Below are 23028 nucleotides of genomic sequence, written 5' to 3' on the forward strand. Positions count from 1 at the left end.
TCGCGTACTGTAGTTGGCTTTAACACGTGAAGCCTAGAGAGTCATCAGTGTCAGAATTGGCATGCATATCAATACGTTTTGGATTGCTCTGTCATCTACCTGTGACACTCCACGCATTGCTGCAGCTCTGCAGGAGTATTGTATCAGCTTTCATTGCTCGCTGGTTAACCAAGACTTCCCACTGCATGCGACTCTTGAGAGAAAGAGAGACACCATGACTGTCAGTGTGTCGCCTGACACATCTCCCATCTGAAGTGCTGGAGAACAATCATTCCCAGCTCAATCTCACTCATTACTTTGTTGTGTTAAGAAAAGTTGCAAAAAGTAGTGGAGATCAAGCGGAGGGATGCGGAGCGGTGCCAGGAATGATCGAATGATCAGCCGAGATCTGATGGGCTCAGACTGTTCGGTGATTTGCCGCCAAATTCAGAGAGATCCTCTTTCCGATACCTGACACCGAGCTTAAAGGAGGATAATGATGGGTGAGGAAGCAGCTCCCACAAAGCAGCACTGTCGGCGCACAGAGGAAGGTGTGGAGATGTTGTCACGGGGAAGGCTGGATGTGTGTCAAAACAAGAGCTTCCAGCTCTCTGTATCGCAGCTCTGGCTCTTCAGTGATATTACTCTCATCCTCGTCTTACCTCTCCTCTGACTACCGCTTGTCTGTCCCCACTGTCTCTCCCACTTTCTCTTCTCCTTCTCTTTATTTTTAACACAGACAGCTCTTTTCCTTATTCCACATGGAACAACTTAAAGATCACCACACAAAAAAAAAAATCTGTTGAACTGTAATTCAGGTTGTCAAGTAATCCACGGTGTGGTGGTTTGCTTCGCCGCACTAATATGATTTTATCTCCGGCAGATTCCATGGGAACGCAAGACTCTTGATCTGCGTTGTAATTGTGTAAAATCTTTCAGGCCGTGTTCCCAGTTTTACTATAATTTGATGAGGAACTACACTATAATTGAATATTCAAATTAGGAATATGTGTCAATATGGCTCTCCTTGCCTGAAATGAGGATTAATTGTTGTCAAAACTCCAGTGGCCGACATAATACGAGCCCCAACACTGCTGTTGATTAGCGAATGCACTTGCCATGTTTTTGTTTTAAAAATTAGTTGTCTAATTGATTTGCCATATGTTACCCTCTCCAATGCACCTAAAATTGTATTTAGAAATCACCAATTTGGATTGAGACAGTTTTGTGTTTCAAACAGATGGGAAAGGCAGCCCTGGAGGTTGCCTGTAGAAAAGCATTTCATGAGCATATTTACTTGGTTTCATGCCGAGTCTTTGGGATTTAAGTACCTCTTTCTCTTTTCCACATACATGCGTGGATAAATAGCCCATCTTGATACTTTCTCCGTTCTCTTTGTTTCCTCTTAGTGCTAATTTAACAGCGCAAACACAGACGCCCTAAAAAGACATTTAAACCATTTCCCCCCACTTTATCACTCCATTGGGTGTCTCTGTGCTTTGAAAGATGTGTACCTTTCTTCCTCAGCAGTGGAATCAACCTTTGAAAGGTAAAAGAAGTCTGCGTCGAATATGGCAATCGTTCCCACAAGATTGATGCCAACCTTTTAAAAATTCACCATTGGCCTGGATTTAACATGGCCAAATGCTGATGTAAATGAGGAGGAGAAAAGTCGACCCTTTCATTGCAAATAAATCTGAGTTGCAGGCTTCAGCTCATAAATACCACAGCCTGTCAGAAGTCTTGTTTTATTGCTCTTGATGGAAATTATTGCATTTATTTATCTCATCCGAAGAGATAAGGCTTTGGAAGCCACAACTCATGCATAGCATCCCTGGAATATGCAGATCTGCCTTTAGTCTTAAATTTTAGGAATTTTGATTTTACACCCCCCGCGCGAGTGAAGAATGATTATGTTATTCATAAACAGACCTAATACAGGACATGATACACAAGACACACAACTTCACACCTGCTCACCCCCAAAATCTGTCTTGTCCTCTTATAATTCAGCACCGTCTTATTCTTCTTGCTGAGCTCGAACAACAAACTCGTACGCCTGCGTGTCCTCTAATCAAAGCAATTCCCTTTTTAATGATATCGCGGACTACTTTGCATTATCATTATAAGATCATTTGTTTTATAATGCCATCCTGGAGCTCATTTTACCTCCAGAGCATGTCATGTTATGCAGCTCTCTTGAAGCTGTGTATTTTTTTTTTCCTGCTTGCTGTGGATTTATCGATCCGTAGGGGTGAGTCACAGGGTGTGATTCATGATAGCTTGATTGATGAGGATTTCAATCTTATATGGTTTGTTAACTTCAACTGCCCACAAAGTGCATTCTGTGCTGTTTTCTGTAATACAAGGCCATGAAACGGAAAAAAAAAAACAGACTTCCCTTGAATAATGGAATCTCTCAGTTCCTCCAGAATTAACAAGATCCTGCTCCAAACCCCCGTTAAAGGTCTGTTCGAGCCCCTGGGCAGCTGAGGCACGGTTTAACTTTTACCATATTTCTCCTCTTCAGATTCATCCTCTTTTAATTTCAGAGCTCTGTTTTTCCTTCAGACAGATGAAAAACTCTTTCTGCAAGGGAGGACTTTCCACGCTTCCATGCTCAATAAACTTGCATTATATTTTAATGTCTGAGCAGTGTGTCTTGGAACGTAACTGTCATTGTCAAATACAAAGTGTACATGCATTTTCTATGTTTCTTAACATGATGGTCATTAAAATAGCATTGATCAACTGAGCAATTGGGACATTTTAGCTTTGTATCTGCCAACAGGAGGACCATGAGCAGGCCAGAAGTTGAGCACCAAAACAGTGGGAACTACACCATGACAGGTAAATGCTCCTACTCCTCAGTGTATGGGTCATTCCACGCCAACTCACACAGAATCCAGAACTTTCTCCAGCTCAAGTCGTGCATTTTCTTAAAAGAAAAAATCATGCTAAAACTTGTGTTAAACTCATGAGACCTTGTGAAAGCCAAATACTTTTTTAGCTAGATGTTTTTAAGTTTGGCCCTCAGAGCAAAATGTCATCATTTTTGTGATTTTCGCACTTTCCACTTGCTGTAATTTACATTCAGTGGTTTTGTTTCATAGGTAGATAGTTGTACTGTGTTGACTTCATGGTCTTTATGTGATACCCACTGTAATGAGCCTGTTTTTCATTTGATTCAGAAAATTTGCAATTATCAGCTTGAATATTTGGTCCAGACGCAGGGAACAAGATTAAATCATCTAGTATGCAATTAACCAAGCCATTACAAGCTGTTACTTGCAAATTTCCCAATTACCTAATGAAAAAGGGCCACAATAGGTATCACAAAAAGATAGAAAACCTTGAAGTCAACAAAGAGCAAATATCTACGGATGATATAAAACCGATGAATTTAAAATACAGTGAAAGGAACGTACGGAAATTGCAAATATGATTAAATTTAGCTCTAAGTGCCAAACTTCAAACATTCATAACTATAGAAGTATTTAGTAGAAGCTTCAACATGAATTTTTGTCAATAAAATCCATGACTTCAGAGGGCCTAGGTCAGCTGAGTGACCTGTCTGCAAGTCAGTACCATATATGACAGTCACTATATACAATTAGAGGAATTTCATAGTTTGCCCAAGATACATTGGGTTGTTAAACCACACTTACTTTTAGTCATTTTACTCCAACAAACTCAAAAATGCTCTTTGTTTTAGAGGAAAAGGTTCAATAGTTGTGCTTTCTAAGTGCACTGTAAGTCTCGCCTCGTCTCCTCCTGTACAATAAAGGCAGCTTCTCTGGTACTTGATCTACAAACACTCTACGTCTAGATCTCCTCACTGATGGATACTGTACAGAGCTTTGCTTATCTGAGTGAACGTGACTTCCCAGAGGAGCTGCGCATTACACTCAAGAGAACATTTAACAGCTGTCAAAGATGATCCATCACATGCCATACTTACATCTGTACCGTGCATGCACTGGACGAATTCCCCTCTCTTTTGTCAGGGAGAAACTCAACTATAGTACAATGCTCCGGGACTAAAACAGAAGAAAGGCTAATTCGTTAGGAAGCAGAGCTTAGCAATGACAGCCTCAGAGCCACAGAGTCAGAGGCGGCTGAGACGCTCCAGCCTTAAAGAGCGTGTGATCCACCCGAGGAGGTGAATGAGGCAGGCAGGTTTTTATCCAGCTGGAGAGAGACACCATGTGGTGAGGATTCCTCCTGCTTCTCAGGCAGAGGCACAGCCAGGCTGTGGCCATGTTACACCCCGATTTTTAATACTAATCCGGCTTTTAAACAAATTCAGACATGCACATTACAGAATTGCATAAGGAAATGTTTAAATAATAATAAAAAAAACATTTTAACTTGAAAGTATCTCAAAATGAAAAGCTTTTTTTTTCCTTTTGTTTGTCTTCTTCAGTGAGTAATTGACTAAAAATGATTAATACATCATTGTGTTGGTATGACAGTCATATTATAAGTTAGTCAAGACAACTGTGCAAAGTGCAGCCCTGAAGGAGCAGACATTAACACACAGCTGAGTGGGTTGTGGCGTTTGGGTGTGCGATTCCTCCACTGGGACGGGGTTTGAGTGACAGTGAAGAACATGCACATACTGTACAGTACGCTGCCAGCAGTCATCATTTATCTCCGGGAAGCTGTCCTTTGCAGCTGTACAGACTCGCTCTTTCTTCTGCCGTTACGTGTCCCTTCATGAGCTGGTGAGATTTTAAAGAAAGGAGGATAATGGAGTTAGCCTGAGATGGTTCTTGGCTTTATTTCTTGAGACTGTGTACTTGTCAGCCTCACAGCACCACACTGTGAATGTGAGAGAACGCAACTTCCCTTCATTAACAATGTGATAGCCTGCAGACCAAGTGTGAGGTCGTAGCCGACAGCCTATTTGTGTTAATTGTTAGCCGTGGTAGCTGGGGTGTGTGTGTGTGTGTGGGTGCGTGGGTGCCTGTGTGTGCACGTGTGTGTGTGGGCTGACAGCTGGCCAGGTTCGAGTTGGTCTAAAACCATGTGCGCTCTGTCAGGGTTGTACAGGCGCCTTCTTTAGGATTGATGAATTGCCTGCTTTCTTGATTAAACCCTCCGTCACTTCCCAACAAAACAAAAAGCCCAACACAAAAAAAAGAGCGAGTTGAGGGGAGGAGAGGTAACATGTCTGGGAAATCTGTCATCTGCAGTCACATCATGTACAGATGTGATGTGCCGGCGCTTTGACATTTATTACCAGAATATTAAAAACTAATTCACATTTATTTTGCAGCCCTCTTTCACTTGACAGTTCAAGCTCATTTGAAAAGTTATCAAGTTTTCATCGCAGCTCCGAACCTTTTTGCTTTTCTTCACCACGTTGCTTTGATCCACGCCAAATCCCTTTGCCAATTAGGTCTGTTATTCATACGTTGACAGAAAAGCAGGATATTTTTAAAGGTAATTAGACCTGCATTGATGAAATGTGTCTAAAAACCATATGTTTGATAAAAATAAATGTAAAGATGTTGGAGAGGGAAAAAAAAACTCTAAAATAAACCTTATGTGACGTTCAGTCTTTCCCCATTACCTACAGAACAACATATAGTATTCAACAGACATCCACCTGATAAAAAGGTAAACGTAATAAAAAGTAATACATTTACATATCTATTGCATTAATCAAAAATAAATCCCGACATTGGCCCTGATCTAACGTAATATGGAGAGCAATTATTTCCCTATCCATTAGAGGAACTTCAATTAACAGACACGAGACAGTTCATCCTTCAGAGGAGGAGGGGGAAAAAAATAGGAGGCTCAAAATTAACTTGGGTTTGCAAAATATCTTGGCAGGATGACAGTGATTTTTGATTTTCAGGAAACAATATTAGAATTCTTATTAAACTATGTGCATCTGCTTTTAATTTGCTGCAAATAATTGGAAAATGCAATGGAGCTTTCCAATTAAAGCTCCACTTTATGCTGTTTAATAATACCCTCATAATATTATAGCTTATAAAATGACAGGTGAGTTGGTGTATGAATAAAACATAAAGCCCTGTAATAAGAGACAGAAAAAAAAAAAAAAAAAAAACGAGACAGTTGTTGGGGGGCTTTTAAATGCTCGACATAATTTGCATATATTAATCTCCTCTTTTCAGCCTTATCAAGTATTCCACTGTATTTGAAGTTAAAATAGTCGTGACAGGCAGGGGTACGCTTCGTTTTTCCAAGGATTTATTACTTGTATAATTCTGGATCTTTAATAAGCCAATATGACTGATCCTCTGAGTTCTGTGGAATTTGGTTAATTGTTCCAGATGGTGCTCACTGATTATGCAAAATTACTTTCTTTCTCCTCTTTTTTCCCCCAACTACACCATTTCTTGATTGACTAACATGGAGAAAAAAGATTATTTTTGGCGCAGCACTTTCATTAAGAGGGTTCTCATCAGGTTTCAAACAAAAGTTCCATCTTATCTCCCTGTGTAGTTCTGGGCGAGGCTGTGCAGAGGGAGGAGATCTGCCGCCTCTTATCTCAAACCGTGATGGATCTCAACTGCTTCTGCACCGCTGGGGTTATATTTTAGAATAACACAATTCTTTAGGCTGAGGGATTAAAAAACATGACCTCTGGATAGTGACACAAAAGTTATTATTAGTGTACGCCGTTCTCTTCTTTCTCCTTTCTCCTCTCTTTCTCTCCCAGAGATTGATGAAATTACTAAGCAGCGGGGTTGGTCCTCCACTTGCAGCTCGGGCTCAGTCCACAACTCACTAACATTCTGTTTTGCATCAGCTAAACTGAGCTGAATGAATCATTTATGGAAGTGTTATGGGGGAGTAGAGGGCAGATTTACTGCCGAGCTTTTACTTTAGATGGAATGGGATTTCTATGAAACCGATCCTGATGTCTGAAGTAATGCCAAAGCTTACATCAAGACATGAAAGGAACGCTCTTAAAACCCACGTTTTGCTTCTTAATTCTCCTGGTCAGCAAAAGGCGAAACAGAAGAGGGAGAGAGGGGGGTTCAGCAGGGAGAGCAGTATTTACACCTAATGTATACTCACACACACACACACACACACATACATGTCCTCAATGTGTTTACTACTCCCAGCAGCTAATGGTCTAAAGGAGTGTTGGATTTCTTGTTAATAATTTGATGGCTTGTAAATTACACATTGTTTAAATCTGCCTTAATTCATATTTAAGTTTGAGCTGTTCCATAGTTAGCATTTTCCATATTGAAACAGCAGTATAGTTTCAACGTTTGGTTTGGGGATGAATACTGCACAAGTGAATGAAACAACTGGCCAGTAATCAACACCTGCGTGCTATGAACAGAAATCTATGCTACAAAGACAAAAACAAGAAGACAGGAGAGATGTGAGGAGAGTTATTAGAATAGAATAGAGAAAATACTTTATTGTCGGGCAGCACTATTAATTGCATGAAATTGATTTTTTTTTGGTAAAGGTAAAATGTGTGACGAAACAGCATTATAATGTACTACTGTAGTGCTGCAGAGACGCACTGGCCTGCAAATCTTGTGCTCCAGATGTGAGAAAATGTGTGTTTGGTTCAGTCTGCAACAGTTTTTCACATCATCATGATTGTAATCGGATCCGACCGATGTATCCGTTGGCCAATACAATCAGCAGATATTGACTAATATCGGTTTCGGCATGTATGCTGTCAGATATGAAAACCGTTGTACAGAACAAAACGCAGATAAAGATGTATGTATACAGCCTTTGTATGTGTAAATAAGAATATCAGCTGATATATCCATGTCCACATTTTTTTACTCCCCATATAGGTATCAGCCCCAATCTAGTATATGTCGGGCTGTAAATTCAAATTTTACATTTTTGAGTGAAAATGAAAACCGAAAAAATTTTCATTATCAACAATCTTGAATCATCTGGCAACATCTGTCAAATAATCACAGTATTACTTTTTTCACCATCTCGTGCATTACTCCTTTCACATCTGTCTTTGCTTGCACGTGCAGAAAAGATGCATTGAGCAATTGCCGTTGTCATGAAGAAAAAATCATTCAGAAATTGCTGAGAGAATGTTTGTAATTCTCTTTATTTTTAATTAAGTCCGGGTCAACAACAACAAAATTTACTCAAAGTAATTCTCTGGTCCCAACACAAGCTTTGTTTCCTTGTGGAGAAAGTAGTTTGGACAGTTATTGTTAAATTGGAAACATTTGTCCAGACAGTTTTTTTGCGATTCTGTTTCTAGTTTTTTGCATGTGTTTGATTTTTTTTTATAAGCAAACGGTCACAAAAATCAGCTTAGCCCATGTGGTCTCTGGTCTGATACAGAACTCTTTATCTGAAAGTAAAACATGAGAAAAACTTCAGAAACACTGTCCTTTATCATCTCACCAAAAAACCTTCAAACTCTCACCAAACACCATAAAAAAATCAAAGGCTTTTATCTCCTGTGGACTATATATCTCCTTAGTCAAAAACCACTTTAGGATTTTAACAGGTAAAACACTCTTTCAATAAATCCCTGTTGATGCTCAGCCTGCTAATATGTCAAAATCCTATCGGACCATCCAGGTTATTTTCAAAACATGATCGATTCCTGTGCAATGGTGCCATTAGATATTTGGGGATCAATCCTGAATGACTCGTAATGGAATTTTTGACTGGTGCCTTGAGGCCCTCGGGCATTTTTGGACCTTTATTACAGTCAAATAAGAGACTTTAAATGGCTTTGCATTTGCAGGCCAGACTGGACTCTGGAGTCTCATCCCTCATTGCTTTCTATCCATCCCTGAGATAGAAGCAGTGCTCCATTAGTTTCAGTGTCCAGACGTGGACAGCCTCAATGGATGGGCCTGTCACGGCTCCCTCATTTGCCCCATGTACAGCAGGGTTTGTTATCACACATCTAATTAGAACTTGATAAAAAATATTTCGCAAAAATCCAGTCATTAAATATAGTTTAAGGAGATTTATGGTCAAATATGCCTTAAAGATCTTTTAATGGCTCTGCTGACTTGTTAAGTTTGTAATTAATGATGGTCTAATACATACTGTGGTGTGATTTAGAAAGCACAATGAGATTCTGGGAATGAAGTCGTTTTGGAAAAGGGCATCTGGGGCTCCCAGAAGCTATATTAAATAGTTCTGCTCAGGCTGGTTTGCTTAGAGCCATGAAGTCTGCTGTGAAAAAGTTCAAACACATCAGGCTCCTTCCATAGATGAGGCCATTCTTATGTTCGGGTGCGTGATTATGAAACAGTTGCTTTGTCATTTCGTAATAGTCAATTAGTGTGTACAGAAAAGTCCTGGGCGCCACATTTTGAAAGTGCACAGTCCAACAGCTTTATTTAAGTAATGGAAGGCACCTCTCTTCAAAGTCCGCTAATCCACACACAGTGAAACTAATAAGCAAATGCATATGTATCAAACTGTAAATGCATTATACTAATAACAGTCGCCTGTTTCATCAGGAGAGTAATGGTGTCCTTATTAGCATAATTAATGACAAATGGCAGCGCAGCATTGGTGGATTGGTTCTAGGGGATGATAAATTGGTGGATGCCCAGGTTAGTGGCTGCCAAGGAGGCCTCTTTGGCTGTCATCCCTCCTGCTTCCACCCTGGCACAGTTCATTACTCACCGTGTGAGATGCCACTTTACATTGCCTGGTACTGTGAGCATGGAGAACTTAATAATGCCACCCATAACCACACAGGGCCTGCTGCTTTACCCACAGTCCAGAGGGCAAGTAGCTCAGCGAGGGCTAGGGGTTGTGGGGAGCAGGGCAGCATGGGAATCACGTCCTGCAGCTGCACTGATCAAAACAGATCACGCGTCAGTCACTACTTGAGGGGAGCCGGGGCCATATGACCCAGTCTCCAGTGCTGGTGAGTGTTTCTTGTTAGGATTTCTGGGGCTCGCCACATCCCTCGCATCATTACGGGTTAGTTTGCCCACAGAACCGCTAATTAAGAGGGGATTTGTGTAATTGTGCCTTCTGCTGTGTCCCATCCGGCACATGCAATTTACTGTCAGCCCTCTGCCAGCTTTTACACTTGTCCAGAGAGGCGTACCCCATTTATACACACATTCTGCTGCACATTTACCAGCAGCCACAGCTGGGGATCAATGCCAGTGCCATGGCAGTGTCTTAAAAGACACTGTGCTGCTGATTAAAGTCTGATTGTCCATTTAATTTCATGAGAGCCCTCAATAGCTAGCCAGCGAGAAAGGGCTCCCTCAGTACTTTTCCACTGCTTTTTAGAATACAGGTTTGTAATAATACCAAATCATTGAAGCCCTCTGGTATCTACTTTACATTAAATTGCACTTATATGTATAAAATATATACAGTGCTCGTATTGGAGAACTTGTCAAACACATACACACCTCCTCAGAGCAGTCGCTGTTATGCAGCGGTGTTTGTGGCCAACTCACCGTAGGTGTTGCTGGCTCTGCCCACTTTCTGGAAGACTGATGGACCAGCGCCCGACTGGGACTGCCTCCTGGCTCCCTACCCACAACCAGATTTCAAGGACTGCTTGTCACAGATGGAAAAGTAAGTGGGTCATTCTACATAAGCTTGCTATTTTGCATCCCTCTGGTAACCAAAAAAACTTGAATTTGAATGTTATCTTTGCAAATGAACCGTTTGCTGCAGATGGCGTCCGGAGTGTATTGTTTTTGTTTGTATATTTTCGATTTTTTTGAGAGGGTGGGTACTCATTTTGTCGATTTTCATGTGAGACTGTTCAACATTAATTGAAAGCAGACTATAACGGTTGTTCTATACAGTTATTGCTTTTGTTTGATGTTGCATTTAATGTATTTTAAATCTTTCAAAATGAGTTTATCTATCGTGAGATGACGTACAACCTTTTCAAGCTAAAATGACGAAAACGTCTTTTGAAAAGGTTCATCAAAGAGGACAAACAGCAAGCCTGTGTAAAATGATTCAGCTTCTCTCCACTCCCCTGGTGTTCTCTTCTGTTTTTCCACAGTTTCTCTCTATAAACCAGCCTGTAGTGTGTTTAGCACATTCATCTACTGGATGTCTTGCATACCACTCTAAGCATTAAGAAACATTTGAATTTGTTTACATTTTTTATTTAAATTTGGGTGAGATGAAATTAATATTTTAGTATAAACTAAGCGAGTTGCTGTCAGGAGAATTGCAACGGAAGCTTGCACACACTACAGTGAGACTGGGGAAACGAGCTGCACACAGCTGGCAGAAACAAATAAAAATAGATGATCAGAACCCCTCAACATCATTTTGCTGCGTGATCTATTTTAGTATCAATGCTATACGCTTTTTAGGATGTTAATTGACTCCCCAGTAAACATTTAAATAATTCAAAAGTTACACTTCCACTTTTGCAAGTGAGATTTTTAATGCATTCAAAAGTTTTTTTTCCTTTTCAGTCGTCTGTCTAGAGGGCTTGAAAAAGCAGTGAAAAGATAAAAGAAAAAGAATGGGTTTCATAGAGCCATAGTCATTAAAAGAATCTGAAAATAGCAACTCGCTATCATCTGTTCTCATAGCACGGGTCAGGAGCTCTGACACCTCCAAAATTCCTCCTGTCAGGGTAGGGGGCCATTTGTATTCTCTCTCATTAGGCAATTTGACTAATGACCTGCCGTGGCTGCAGAGCTACTGAGGGACCCGGAGCCTCGCGCCCTCTCTCTTGCAGCAGCCTGAACACACACCCTCTATTGGAATGGCACAGATGGCATGCCCGGGCGACAAAATAAACTACAATATGTCTCCGAGATGCTGTCAGGCCTGGGCACTATTTCTCATGTCAGAGCGGGGCTAAGGGCTGTGAGTGGGCATAGGGGGTCCTCCTCCAGCTCTCTGTTCATCTACTCACCATTATCTGCAGAGGTGACAGAGAGCGGGGTCTGCAACTAGAATAGCATCTCCATGGTCTGCATAAAGAATCCGCCTCAAATTGAGAGTCACACCGACAGGAAAGGTATTGCAATGTCTAGCCTGGCTACACAAAAAGAAAAAGCAACATCCAATTGTTTGGAGTATGAAATACAGCAGGTTCCAGAACAAGCTCTAAGTTTGAAAGCAGCTTTACTTATTATTTCTTATTGTTTTGTGGTATTAAACAATAGAAATCAGCTCTATCAGTGAGTAAAAAGTTGGAGTAGATTCTCGGTCGCACTTAGAGGTTATTGCCCTGACTGCGACATTCTCACTTAATTCAGGTGCGAAACAGATTCACCCAAGTAATCATACTAGACAGAGATCAATGCAATTCTGCTGAATTAGTGAAGTGTAAAATAAAAGTTCATCAACATTCCTAAAGTGTTACTCTTGAGTTGTGGTTCAGGTAATATGGGGTATGCTCGATCACCCACGCATATTTTTCCATCAGTCAGTGTCGGAGCACAACTCGGTGTGGTTTATGTGTGTGTATGTATGCCTGTGTGCATGGCCATGTCTGCTGGATCCCTGGAAATGCAATGTATGGCGCTGCTGAAGTCCTGGGTGACAGTGCATCCAACAATGGAAGAGTGAGGGATTAGTGCTCAGCCCAGCGTACGAGGGAGCCCTTCCCGCCCTGAAACAGCCATTCATCTGTGCCCAGGGGCTGGAGATGACAATGCAGCCATTGCTCATCGCACCTGACGGAGCCATTAATAAGGCAATGATCCACACGGGCCCTGTGCTGACTCCGTTCTTTACACTACAATCACTCAAGCCACAGGGTCCTCCTTACTTAACGCCACCTCTGCGCTCACCGCCATCATCATCATCATCATCATCATCATCATAATCATAGTCATTGTACCAAAATTCCTGCCAGATGTTTTCATATTGGCTGCGCTCACATACTATGCCAAATAAGTACCCAATTCCCTACACCGCAATACACTCATGAGTTAATGGACTGTAGCCTGGCCATTTGAGCGGCTAGAACATGCTTCATAGTGGGATTCTTGGTCAGAAGATTGGATTTACATTATTTTTGCCCTTTGCACCTTTGTGTTTCTCCATGGTATCCATTTCTTACCACCAAGTCATCTGCCGTGCCTCTCCATTTGTCTGGTTGTAAGATAGCCTCTCCAGTATAGATGGTGGAGGAATACAAAGTGAGATCTGGTTTTAAATGTAATCCTTGAGCAATAAAGAAACTCTCTGGCCTTCAGCTGTGTGCATTCATCTGTCCTGGCCACGCAGATCCATCAGCAGCTACAATCTTGGCTTCCCATTGCTGGCTATTGATTCAAATGTATTCTCCCGGCCTATCTGTGGCTGGTGTTGGTGCTCTCAGCGACACAGTGGTGCGTGTTTATTCACTTGTTTTTATGAGCTTGAACAAGTCATTCTGACCACCCAGTTGCCTTGGTTTGCTTGCTGCTCCAAGGCAACGAACAGGCCTTTGGTGAGTGCCAAAGGAGCCAGGATTAAAGCTTTCACTCCTTGCACTCCCCTGTAGCCATGGCAGTGTTGGTCTTCAGGTCCGTCTGTTGGTTGATCCACCTCATTGACCCAGACTGAAATATCTCAACAGCTATTTGAGGAATTGATAGAAAACTTGGACATTCACAGATTCATGGTTCCCAGACGATGAATCCTAATGACTTTTCCTCAAGTGCCACGATGTTGATATTTGTCCTTTTGAGTGAATTATCTCAATATTGGATGGATTCTCATTGAATGTGGCATTGCCTCATGTCCCCCTCAGAATAAATTGTTGTAACATTAGTGATATCTTCATTTTTCATCCGTCAAGCCAAACTTTCAATTTCCTCAATGCTTTAGCCAAATACTTGCAAAGTTAAAGCAACATCATACAAGAATCAATATTTTTGCAACTTAGCACCTCTAAAGTTTTGTAGTGTAATTCACTTTTACACCACAGCTTTAAATGGTTGTCTCTACATGTGCATTTGTTGACCGGCAAAGATGGTGTCAAAAACCAAAGAACCATGTCAACTGAAAGGGCTTATGATCAAAAACTAGCAAGCTAGTCTGTCTCGCAGCCTTTTAATTCGCAAAGCTCTGGCCAATGACTAAGAGCCAGTCTGAAATGTACTCTTGCCGTCCTCTTGCTTCTTGTCAACGTCCTTTGTTTACTTTTGCAATAATGTCCATTCTCTGAATGCCAAGCTAGCTTTCTTCCATTGCTAGCTGAAGACCCATAGTTGGTGGTGTGTGATGTAGTGCTGCAAAGAGTTACGCACCTCTTGGGGGAGATCTTGCTGCTTAGGTGGGGCCATTCTCCCTATTACAAGTCAGCTTACCATGAAAATGATTTTGTAGCCGTTTCACTCCCATGTAGATGGGAAATCAGGCGAAGTTTGTTAGTCCATCAAACATTTCTGGAGCTTCACAGCAAAACAGTGTTGCAGCTTTCCCTAAACAACTAAAGTAGCTGGCGTAACTTGAGTAAAGTACATTCGGAAAAAAAATACACAAAACAAAAAATGGCTCCATACAGCTTAAATGGCGTAATCTAAGACTCCAGTAGCTCAGAGTCCCAAATTGATTTGAAAAGATGTTATTTACACCTTTTTTGGGGCTGCAATACCGCTGCTAAGCAAAAAGTTTTAGCACACAGCCCATTTGAAGTGGGTTTGACCATTGTCAAGGATGTAAATAATGTCTTTTCAAATCAGTTTAGATCAATCAATTTCTCTCCTTGACATGAGGGTGAATAGATAATGGCTTAAAATGAATGACGATGAATAAAACATAAATAGATAAATGATAATGAATGTGTAGATAATGACTGAATTTAGATTTTTTTGGGTGAACTTTTCTTTCAACATCAGCTTGTAAGCAGTGTTACAGCGAGCATGTTAGCATGCTGAAATTAGCAGTTATTTGAACTAAATTCAAAGTATAGACTCATACAGCAACTAGCGAGCCAAGGAACTAAATAAGCTTTTCCTGTGGTCACGAGGGTCATGGCTTGATTACAAAGATCACATTGTACTGTACTTGTGCGGAAAGTGCCAAACTGTAGATCCGTGCCATAACCAAGAAAGGAAAGCAAGTCACATAAGTGTCAAAGTGAGGGATACTTTAGAATTTCATACTTTTAAATATTGCTGTGAACAGGAAAGACCAAAAGGAGTGTCAGCTCCAAAACGATGACTCATGAACAGCTTCGGCTTACATTTATGAGTTCCTTTTCCTGTGCCAGCGGCCTGATGGACTGTGGGTAAAAGAACACCAGTTGGAAGCTTGGCCTCTTGATATTTGGGGCTCCTGTCGAAGCCAACGGCAGCAAGTTTTGTGCCTCCAGATTTGGGAGTTTTTTAATGAAGCCGAGCAGCTGCAGTTTTCCCTTCAGTCTGGAAACGGGAGGCTTTGTGTCCCTTGTCACCCTGTGTTAATTTGGGCCCTAATGTATTTTATAAACAAAGGGCTGCTCTCTAGCCTGACAGTCGTGACACCTTGATTCCAGTGCAGGATGCATGCAGTACGGGGTTACACCATTAATAATCAACTGGCAGCCATCACACCATTTTAACCACGATCATTATGATAAAGGGCATACACTTAATTACAGGCCTGCTTAATTATAGCTCTGTTGAAGCTCGTTTGTTTGGTCAAATGCTAATTATACCACCACGCTCTTGGCAAGTCCTCATTTCAATCCACTTTTTGCCGGCTGAACAGTGTGGCTTATTTTCATGCAAATTTGATATCTGGTGAATGTTTTGTCTCTCTTCTTTCCGCTTTTCTGTGCCTAGTGTGAGTGTGTCTTTGTTTCGGAGGTGAACATCTCTCAGACAAGACGGAATCGGGAATAATCAAGAGTAATTAAACTGGAAGAGGGTTGGGAAAGGGCTGGGTTGGAGGAGAGAGTGGAGGTGCTCAGATACAGCGGAGAATAAAAAAGCCTTTCATCTTCTCTCCATAGACGGAAGGAGGGGAGGTGTCAGGGTGGCTGGGGATGTTGATAGCTTTGCTGTTTTATAAACCCACGTTTAGTCTTGTGGAAGTACACAGGATCAAGAATAGGGGGTAATATTTCTTTTTTTTTGTATGAAAGTAAACCTAAAACTTTGTTTTCACTTACTTTTGCAGCTCTGGATGATGTGCCCTTTGTGGTCCCTGAGAAGTTCTTTCAAAACCCCCAAGAGGTAAAAGTTGTGACAAAGTGTAAATTATTGCTTGTTATGGTCACAATAGTTGGTCCTTTTTTACAGTATGTGGCCATGAGTCCCTTTTCCTCCTCTTTCCTTTCATTTCCTCTCCTTTTCTCTCTGCCCTTCCCTATCTTTTTTGTTCTTTTCTCTCCTTTTCTCACTTTCCATTCCTTGTCTCTCCCTTGCTATCTTTGTCTTCTCTTTCCTTTCGTCTTCTTTCCTTTCCTTTCCTCTCCCTTCTTTTCCTTTCCCTGCCTGTCCTGTCTTTGTTTCTGATTCCTCATTTCTTTTAATTTATTCTCCTTCCCTTTCTTTAATTTCCTTTCCTCCTTTCCTTTCCTTTCCTTTCCTTTCCTTTCCTTTCCACTCCTCTCCTCTCCTCTCCTCTCCTCTCCTTTCCTTCCCTTCAGACTGAGTGATGAATGCGTGCAGTCAGGCAGAGCTGGCTCAATGCAGTCCATTTGGCTGGCTGGCGGCGGTTGTCACTATAGCCCCGTTTGTATTGACACCAAGAGGGAGAGGATTAAAGATTTTAAGCATGCTTACTTAGCCATGAGCCTAACCGCCATGTTTCTTGTGTGTTTTTTTCTTCTTCTTCTTCTTCTTCCTCTCCCCCCCTCCCCCTCCTCTCCCTGCTTTTGATTTCAGATGCAGCAAGTCAATTTAATGGGCATTACGATCAAATCCCTGGCAGAGATCGAGGAGGAAGTGAGTAGAGGCTGCAACGCTCGGCTGCCGCTGACGCCGCTGGCCCAGAATGCAAAGCAAACGGTCTTGGGGTTGTAATTAAGTGTCTGAGACAGCGAGGCCCTGTTGGCTCCACTAAGCCCCAATTGAATAAAAGCATGGCCAGGCTAGGCAGCCATTCTCTCTTAAAAGCTTCGTCTCCTGTTCCAAAACACTTGACTTTTATTCCCCCAATTCTCCTCTCAAACAGCTCAATCTAGCATCTCGCACAGTGCTGTAGATCTCGAGGAGCTTCTCTGCATGTTTAACTTTTTTCCAATCAGCTTCATCTTCAGTGCTGAAAAAGTTAGAGATCATTTAGAGCAAATAAAAGCACTACAAAGTCCTCCCCATTTCTGATGAAACACTGTAGCCTGCAGGCATTCGTAGGAAGAAAATCATCTGTGTGCAGCTCCTTCTTCAGAGCCCATGTGTTTGTGAGAGGAAGAGAAAGAAAGGGAGTCAGTGTGTGTGTGCACATGTGTGTGCGTGTGTGTGTGCGTGCGCTTTAAAGAGAGTGACAACCCCCCTTCTCTCTCATTAGCACGGTATCTTGGTATCAGAACTGCCAGGAAGTGACAGACCACTGTAAAAGAACAGGTGCTGTTGGGTTTGAGATGTGTTACAGAGCAAACACTCCCTCATCAAACCGGGTGTCTGTTCTGCACTCTGCCTCTGTCTTCTGTCACATACTATCCAAATCACACAGAGTCGCCATCTTGTCATATGGTCATCTGAATGAAGCTCATTGTCAGCGAAGGTATTAATGGCGTGTATGTGTGTGTTTTTCCAGGGTGGAGACAGGCTGGCTGCTCATCCTATATGCTCTTGTCTTTTTTTTTTCCTCCTTCCTCTCCTCTCCTCTGCTCTCCTCTCCTCTCCTCTCCTCCTTCCTTTCTTCTCCGAGAGTGTGATTAGCAGGAGGACACATGGTGAGCTGAGCTGGGGAAGGGAAGGGAAGGGGCATGAGAAATCATTAATTACAGCCGCGCTGGAGCTGATGAAGTAAATGTGAGATAGTGTAACACACAGGATTTAGTGAAGTGGACGACAGCACAAGATTAATGGTGGGGCCAGGCTGATGAGGATGAAGTCACAGCTTAGCTTGATAATTAGTTTCCAAGTGGAAACATCCCTCACCATTGTGTTATTTTTACTTCTCTCCTCTTATTATTATACCCCGATGATATCTGCAGAACAAGGGAGGAAATACAGTCGGTGATGTTCTTGCAAACACGTCGGACGTTGGACAGCGGAGGTGTTTCTTTTAGAAAGTGATGCATGTCTGTAGTATTGTCTTTTTCTTTTCTTTGTCTGGTTTCATTTGTACACTATAAATATAATACCCACCATGTTTTCTGAACTCAAGACTTCTGCAGAAGTGGCAGTTCATTCTTTGTAATATAAAACAAAAGAGCGACCAGATTAAAATTCAGAAAAAGCAGTTTTTAGTTTGAGACTGGACCTCAGCTTTCTAAATGTTGTTAAGCATTTTCTCCCTCTGTTGTCCAGAAGAGGTCACTGTCTGTGCGTGACTGTGGGACTTTTTTTTTTTTTTTTCTTTCCCTCTTCAGAAACTAGAGGCGCTTTCTGCTCAGAATCTAATTGCCTCGTTTCTAAACCCATTAAAAAATATAGATTCATGAAAGAGATGTACTTTCTAGAATTATACATATGCACATGTAATTGAGGAAAACTGTTGTAATCACAGCCACAGTTGTAGATAAGACCCATTTCCTAACAGGCATCACTTAAGCCGTGTCTCGGATGATGTTGGTTCCAGCAATTAGGCATTCTTTTCATTTCCCAAATGACTCACAAAACTTGCGGATATTATAATTGCTTTTAGCCACGCATATCTAATTTGTGTCTTTTTAAGTGTTAATTAGTAAGCGATTTAAAGTGACATCTTTATGTAGTTTGCTCTGCTGAAAAATGTTGTTGGCGGCTGGCTAATGATTTTCAGAGGGAGTATGCTAGGGTGGAGAGAAGTGTGTGTGTGCACACATGACAAGATTTTCATTAGCACCTATGTATGATGGGCTTTCAGTGTTTGTAAGAAGTTATCTGTGTGTGTGTGCTTCTGTGCCCGTGTGTGTGTGTGTTGAATGTATGGAGGGACAGTAGTGTACAGGGGTATGTGAAAGGTGTGAGAGGGAGAGCTCCAAATAGAGGTGGAATTAATGAAGACAACATGTCACATATTTTTGGCAGTGGAGCAGGGACAGGAAATGAAGCTCGGCTCGTCTGGGTGACTGCCGCCCATGTTCTAGTGTGTCACTGTCCTGTCAGCCTGTGTGTAAAACTGGCAGACATTGATACATGCTCTCCCTGATAACACCCCATTCCCCCATCCATCATCCACACACACACACACGCACACACACACACACGCACACACGTACACACAGGATTATTTATTTACTGTGCCAGATGTTGAGACTGGATTTTTGTGTGGTGGGGGGCCTGAATTTCTTCACAACTAACAGGCTTGTGAGATGTGACAGGTTTTGGGTAACTTGCAGCTTCCCCTCAACTAGATGAAAATCGGGGAAGGTGGTATTTTGAGAGAACCCGGTTTGAGCCATTGTGGCTCCGTGGCTTCTGTGGGAGATTTGGAAACTTATTTTAGTGATCATACAGCATCACCTAGTGCTGTGTGGCAGTAATACAAGTGTCTAACTGCTGAAGTGAGCAGTAAACCATGAACAGCACCCACAACAAAATCCTAGTTTGATAGTCAACTAATCACTTTTACTGGTTATTACTCTAGATTATTTCATTGCTTTAGACACTTTTCTTTGTCTTTCTTTGAATCAATTATTTTAATTTGGATTTAAACACTCAAATTTGAATAATTCTTTGTATTAAGTCAAACACTGCAAAAAGTTCTGTGCCTGCCAAGATTTGAAATCTTAGATCTGGAAAAATCTAAATAATCATCTTGCTGTAAAAGTCAAATGTATAATATATTCTTCAATTGGTCGTGAATATATCTTTTGTGCCTCAATAAGTCAGGAAATCTGAGTAATTTGCTGGTAAATTCTGTTACATTAGATAAAATGAAGCCATTTTCTTTCACAAAAAGCTTGTTACATGTAAAATCATAATTACATTCCACTAGTGTCAAGTATGTATGAGCTTAATTATTGTCTTGTCCCATAGTCATGCAAAAAATAAAATCATATACTAAGTAATAATTAATATTAGTAATAATTAATGTACTATAACAAGCCTGATTTGAAGTAACTGATCTTAAACACACCACTGTCCACTTGTTTCACATCTTTCAACATTCATTACAGCCTACTTATTTCTAGACTGAACCAAGTTATGTCAAGATGTCCTGTCAAGTTAAACCATCTTGCTGCATGGACGGATACATTCACAAGTATAAAGTCGTTTGCTGTTAAGATTCAAATGCAATGTTGATTTCTTTTATGTTAGCTTTCCTTTTTCAGTAGTAGTCTGATAACTGATGATGCTTTCAGGATGCACCGATCCAACTTCCTCTCTTCGAACATTCCAATACTCTTAGTCAGGGTATGTGCTGATAGCAAATACCAATCTGATACCAGTCTTCTCCCAAATGTAACATCTGGATATGTTACTGCGAGGGACTATTTCATTAAAAGAAATCACTATTAATTTGGATCATGTTTTGGTCTGTAGGTCTTTATCTGGGCTCAAAGTGATTTAACCCCTATTTTTCATGTTTGAGTTCGTGCCATCAAAATGTCAAAACAAATGCTCATAACAGTTTTCCCAGAGCCTTATGACGCCTAGTGACGTCTTCAAATTGCTTCTTTTGTCCAGCCAACATCACGCATTCACTATCATAAATGACAAAGACAAGCAGCAGATCTTTATATTTAAGAAGCTGGAACCAGCAAATGTTTTTGACTACAACGATAAATCAATTGGCAAAATAGATGGGAACTAATTTCCTTTTTGATCCACTAACTGTTGCAGCTCTACGTCTGAAATCAACATTTGGAATTTCTCCCCAGCAGGTTACCAGCAGTTGGACTATATAAAATAATGATTTATAGAGTCAGTGTAGCAGAACAAAAAATACAGGCTTTGCCACAGAAGTCAAGAATGTTGGAAACCCTTTTGCTAAAGAGTCATGTCCATGGTGTGCCAGAAGGGGGGAGTGTTTGTTTGTATTTTCTCAAACTTCATTTTGGACGACCATCTAATCACTCTGCTGTAATATTACATGTTGGCTGCTAATTTCACAGCGGGGGAAAAAAATAAAATGATATTATTTTCTATTGTATTTGTTATTTTGGTGCTTTATGGTAATCTACAATGAAATGTACATTTTCATTGTTGCATTTTATGCTTATTGCTTCGGTGTTGATTATTAAAATTGTGCAGGTTGGTGATGTTTTTGTTCTGTTTTCACAAAATGTTTTATATTCATCACTGTGTACTTTTTCTTCTCCTTCATCTCCTGCAGTTTCAATACAACTTCACCACGGAGCGAAGCATTGCTGTGTAACTTTCCACCCAGCCTTCACAACCTGGAAGAGAGAACCACAACGACTGGAACACTACGGATGAACTAAAGGGATAATATGTAAAATAGTGAACTAACGAAATGAAGAAAAAACTCCAGATACACTGCAGCTGTATATTATGTAATTAATGAAGGACATTAAATTTTAGATATAATGTGTTAAATTTGTGTTTTTGTGTTGCTCAAGTTGTGCTCAGAATAAATTAAAGTAATTGGACTCACATCCCTCGCTGTGACTCACACTTTGCTCATCAGGGCCATGCTGACAGTGAGTAGCAGTCAGGGAGGACAAAAGTGAACAGAGGAGCAGCCTCATCACACGCACACGGGCCCCTCTGACGTTCATTTTCCAGGAAGAAGCATCTTTCCATCACAGAGTTCATCATGAGCAGCGTGCAGCAAGAACGAGCAGAGCCTTGAGACACAGGAGCCTTTTACCCCAGACGCCCACCCATGTCAGCAGTGACTCCTCCAGTGAGTCTGGTCTTTAAGAAAAAACACACACCATTACATTTCAGTTTTAATGTTATTCCTATATATACTGTGGCTGTATGGTAAATGATTTTGGAGAAAAAATGCAGAACATGTGGCTATTTCCTGAAGTTCTTGTTTGTTTTTTAATATCCACAAACCCCAAATTTCTGATAATCTAAAATATAATAAATCTTTATTTATTAAAATGAATATTTTTGTCTTTAGCCAACAAACAAACAAACAAACAACACCCCGCTGCCACTTTGCTGCCACATCCAGGAGCAGAATTTACACTTGGATACCAAAACATCACTGTGTTCTCACTCCTGCTCACATGTGTCATTTGCAACTAATTAAATTGTCAGAATCCATTTGCACATTTTTGCAGGTGTAATTAGTATCAGAAACTCATTAACGGATTAATGTCCTCATTGTTAATTAGACTCTCCTCCTGCTAAGTTTGTGAACTTACAGATTCAGCTAACAGTGCAGGTATTTTTTTTTTTTCCTGACCAAAGTTCCTAATGGCTCTCGGCATTCACAGGTGTTAAATGAAGCGTACAGCAGATGACAACCCTCTGCAAGCGCTTGCGTTAACTCCTCTGTTCTGCCGCTGGAATCAGAGCGACGGTCTGAAGCATCCTGTGCAGAGGGAACAGCTTTCACGCTCCTTCATGAAGGTGACACTCATGTCAGTGATGCCCTAGAGCACAGCGACAGGCTCCGACAGCCCTCCTCCCCGCTGTGCAGAAAGTGCATATATACAGTATTCCATATGTATCCAGATTCACACGCAGAGACCGTACAAGAAGAAGGTGGCGCTGTGCTGGCTCTTCATTTTGCACCATTGCTCTTTTGAAAAACTGTGACTACTAATAATATCACTAATAAGTTTCAAATGTTTTCACAGCTTCAAGTGTTTAGACTGGATGTAATACCCAGCAGAGAGTGTATGATGTCATTCTGAGTGATGTGTGAAATTAAAACAATATTTATTTAAGTGGTGCACAAGAAAGTAGGTAAGTACAACTTTACTGAAATGGCAACTTTTCTAAACCTTTGTAACAAAGTGCTTTACATCGAAAACAATATAGATTAAAAATAATCTAAAAGTAGAATCACAAATATCAAGTGTATCATAAAGGAAAGGACATTTTTCATACTTTTCTTGTCATTAAAAGTGTTGTAAAATAAACCCAAATG

General features: G+C 41.0%; 1 protein-coding gene across 1 annotated transcript; it reads left to right on the forward strand.

Annotated features, from left to right (window-relative positions):
- Positions 1–10457: 10457 nt before the first annotated feature.
- On the forward strand, positions 10458–21574 carry LOC311261916 (multivesicular body subunit 12B-like; the record flags this gene model as incomplete). The annotated part of the gene is made up of 4 exons (XM_084360930.1): positions 10458–10539; positions 16039–16094; positions 16749–16808; positions 21292–21574. The coding sequence occupies 4 exons, from the start codon at positions 10458–10460 to the stop codon at positions 21331–21333; spliced, it is 240 nt and encodes a 79-aa protein (XP_084217056.1). The 3' UTR covers positions 21334–21574.
- Positions 21575–23028: the final 1454 nt, after the last annotated feature.

The sequence above is a fragment of the Pagrus pagrus genome (genome assembly GCF_965226575.1).
Source record: "Pagrus pagrus genome assembly, chromosome: 8".
NCBI classification, from domain to species: domain Eukaryota; kingdom Metazoa; phylum Chordata; class Actinopteri; order Spariformes; family Sparidae; genus Pagrus; species Pagrus pagrus.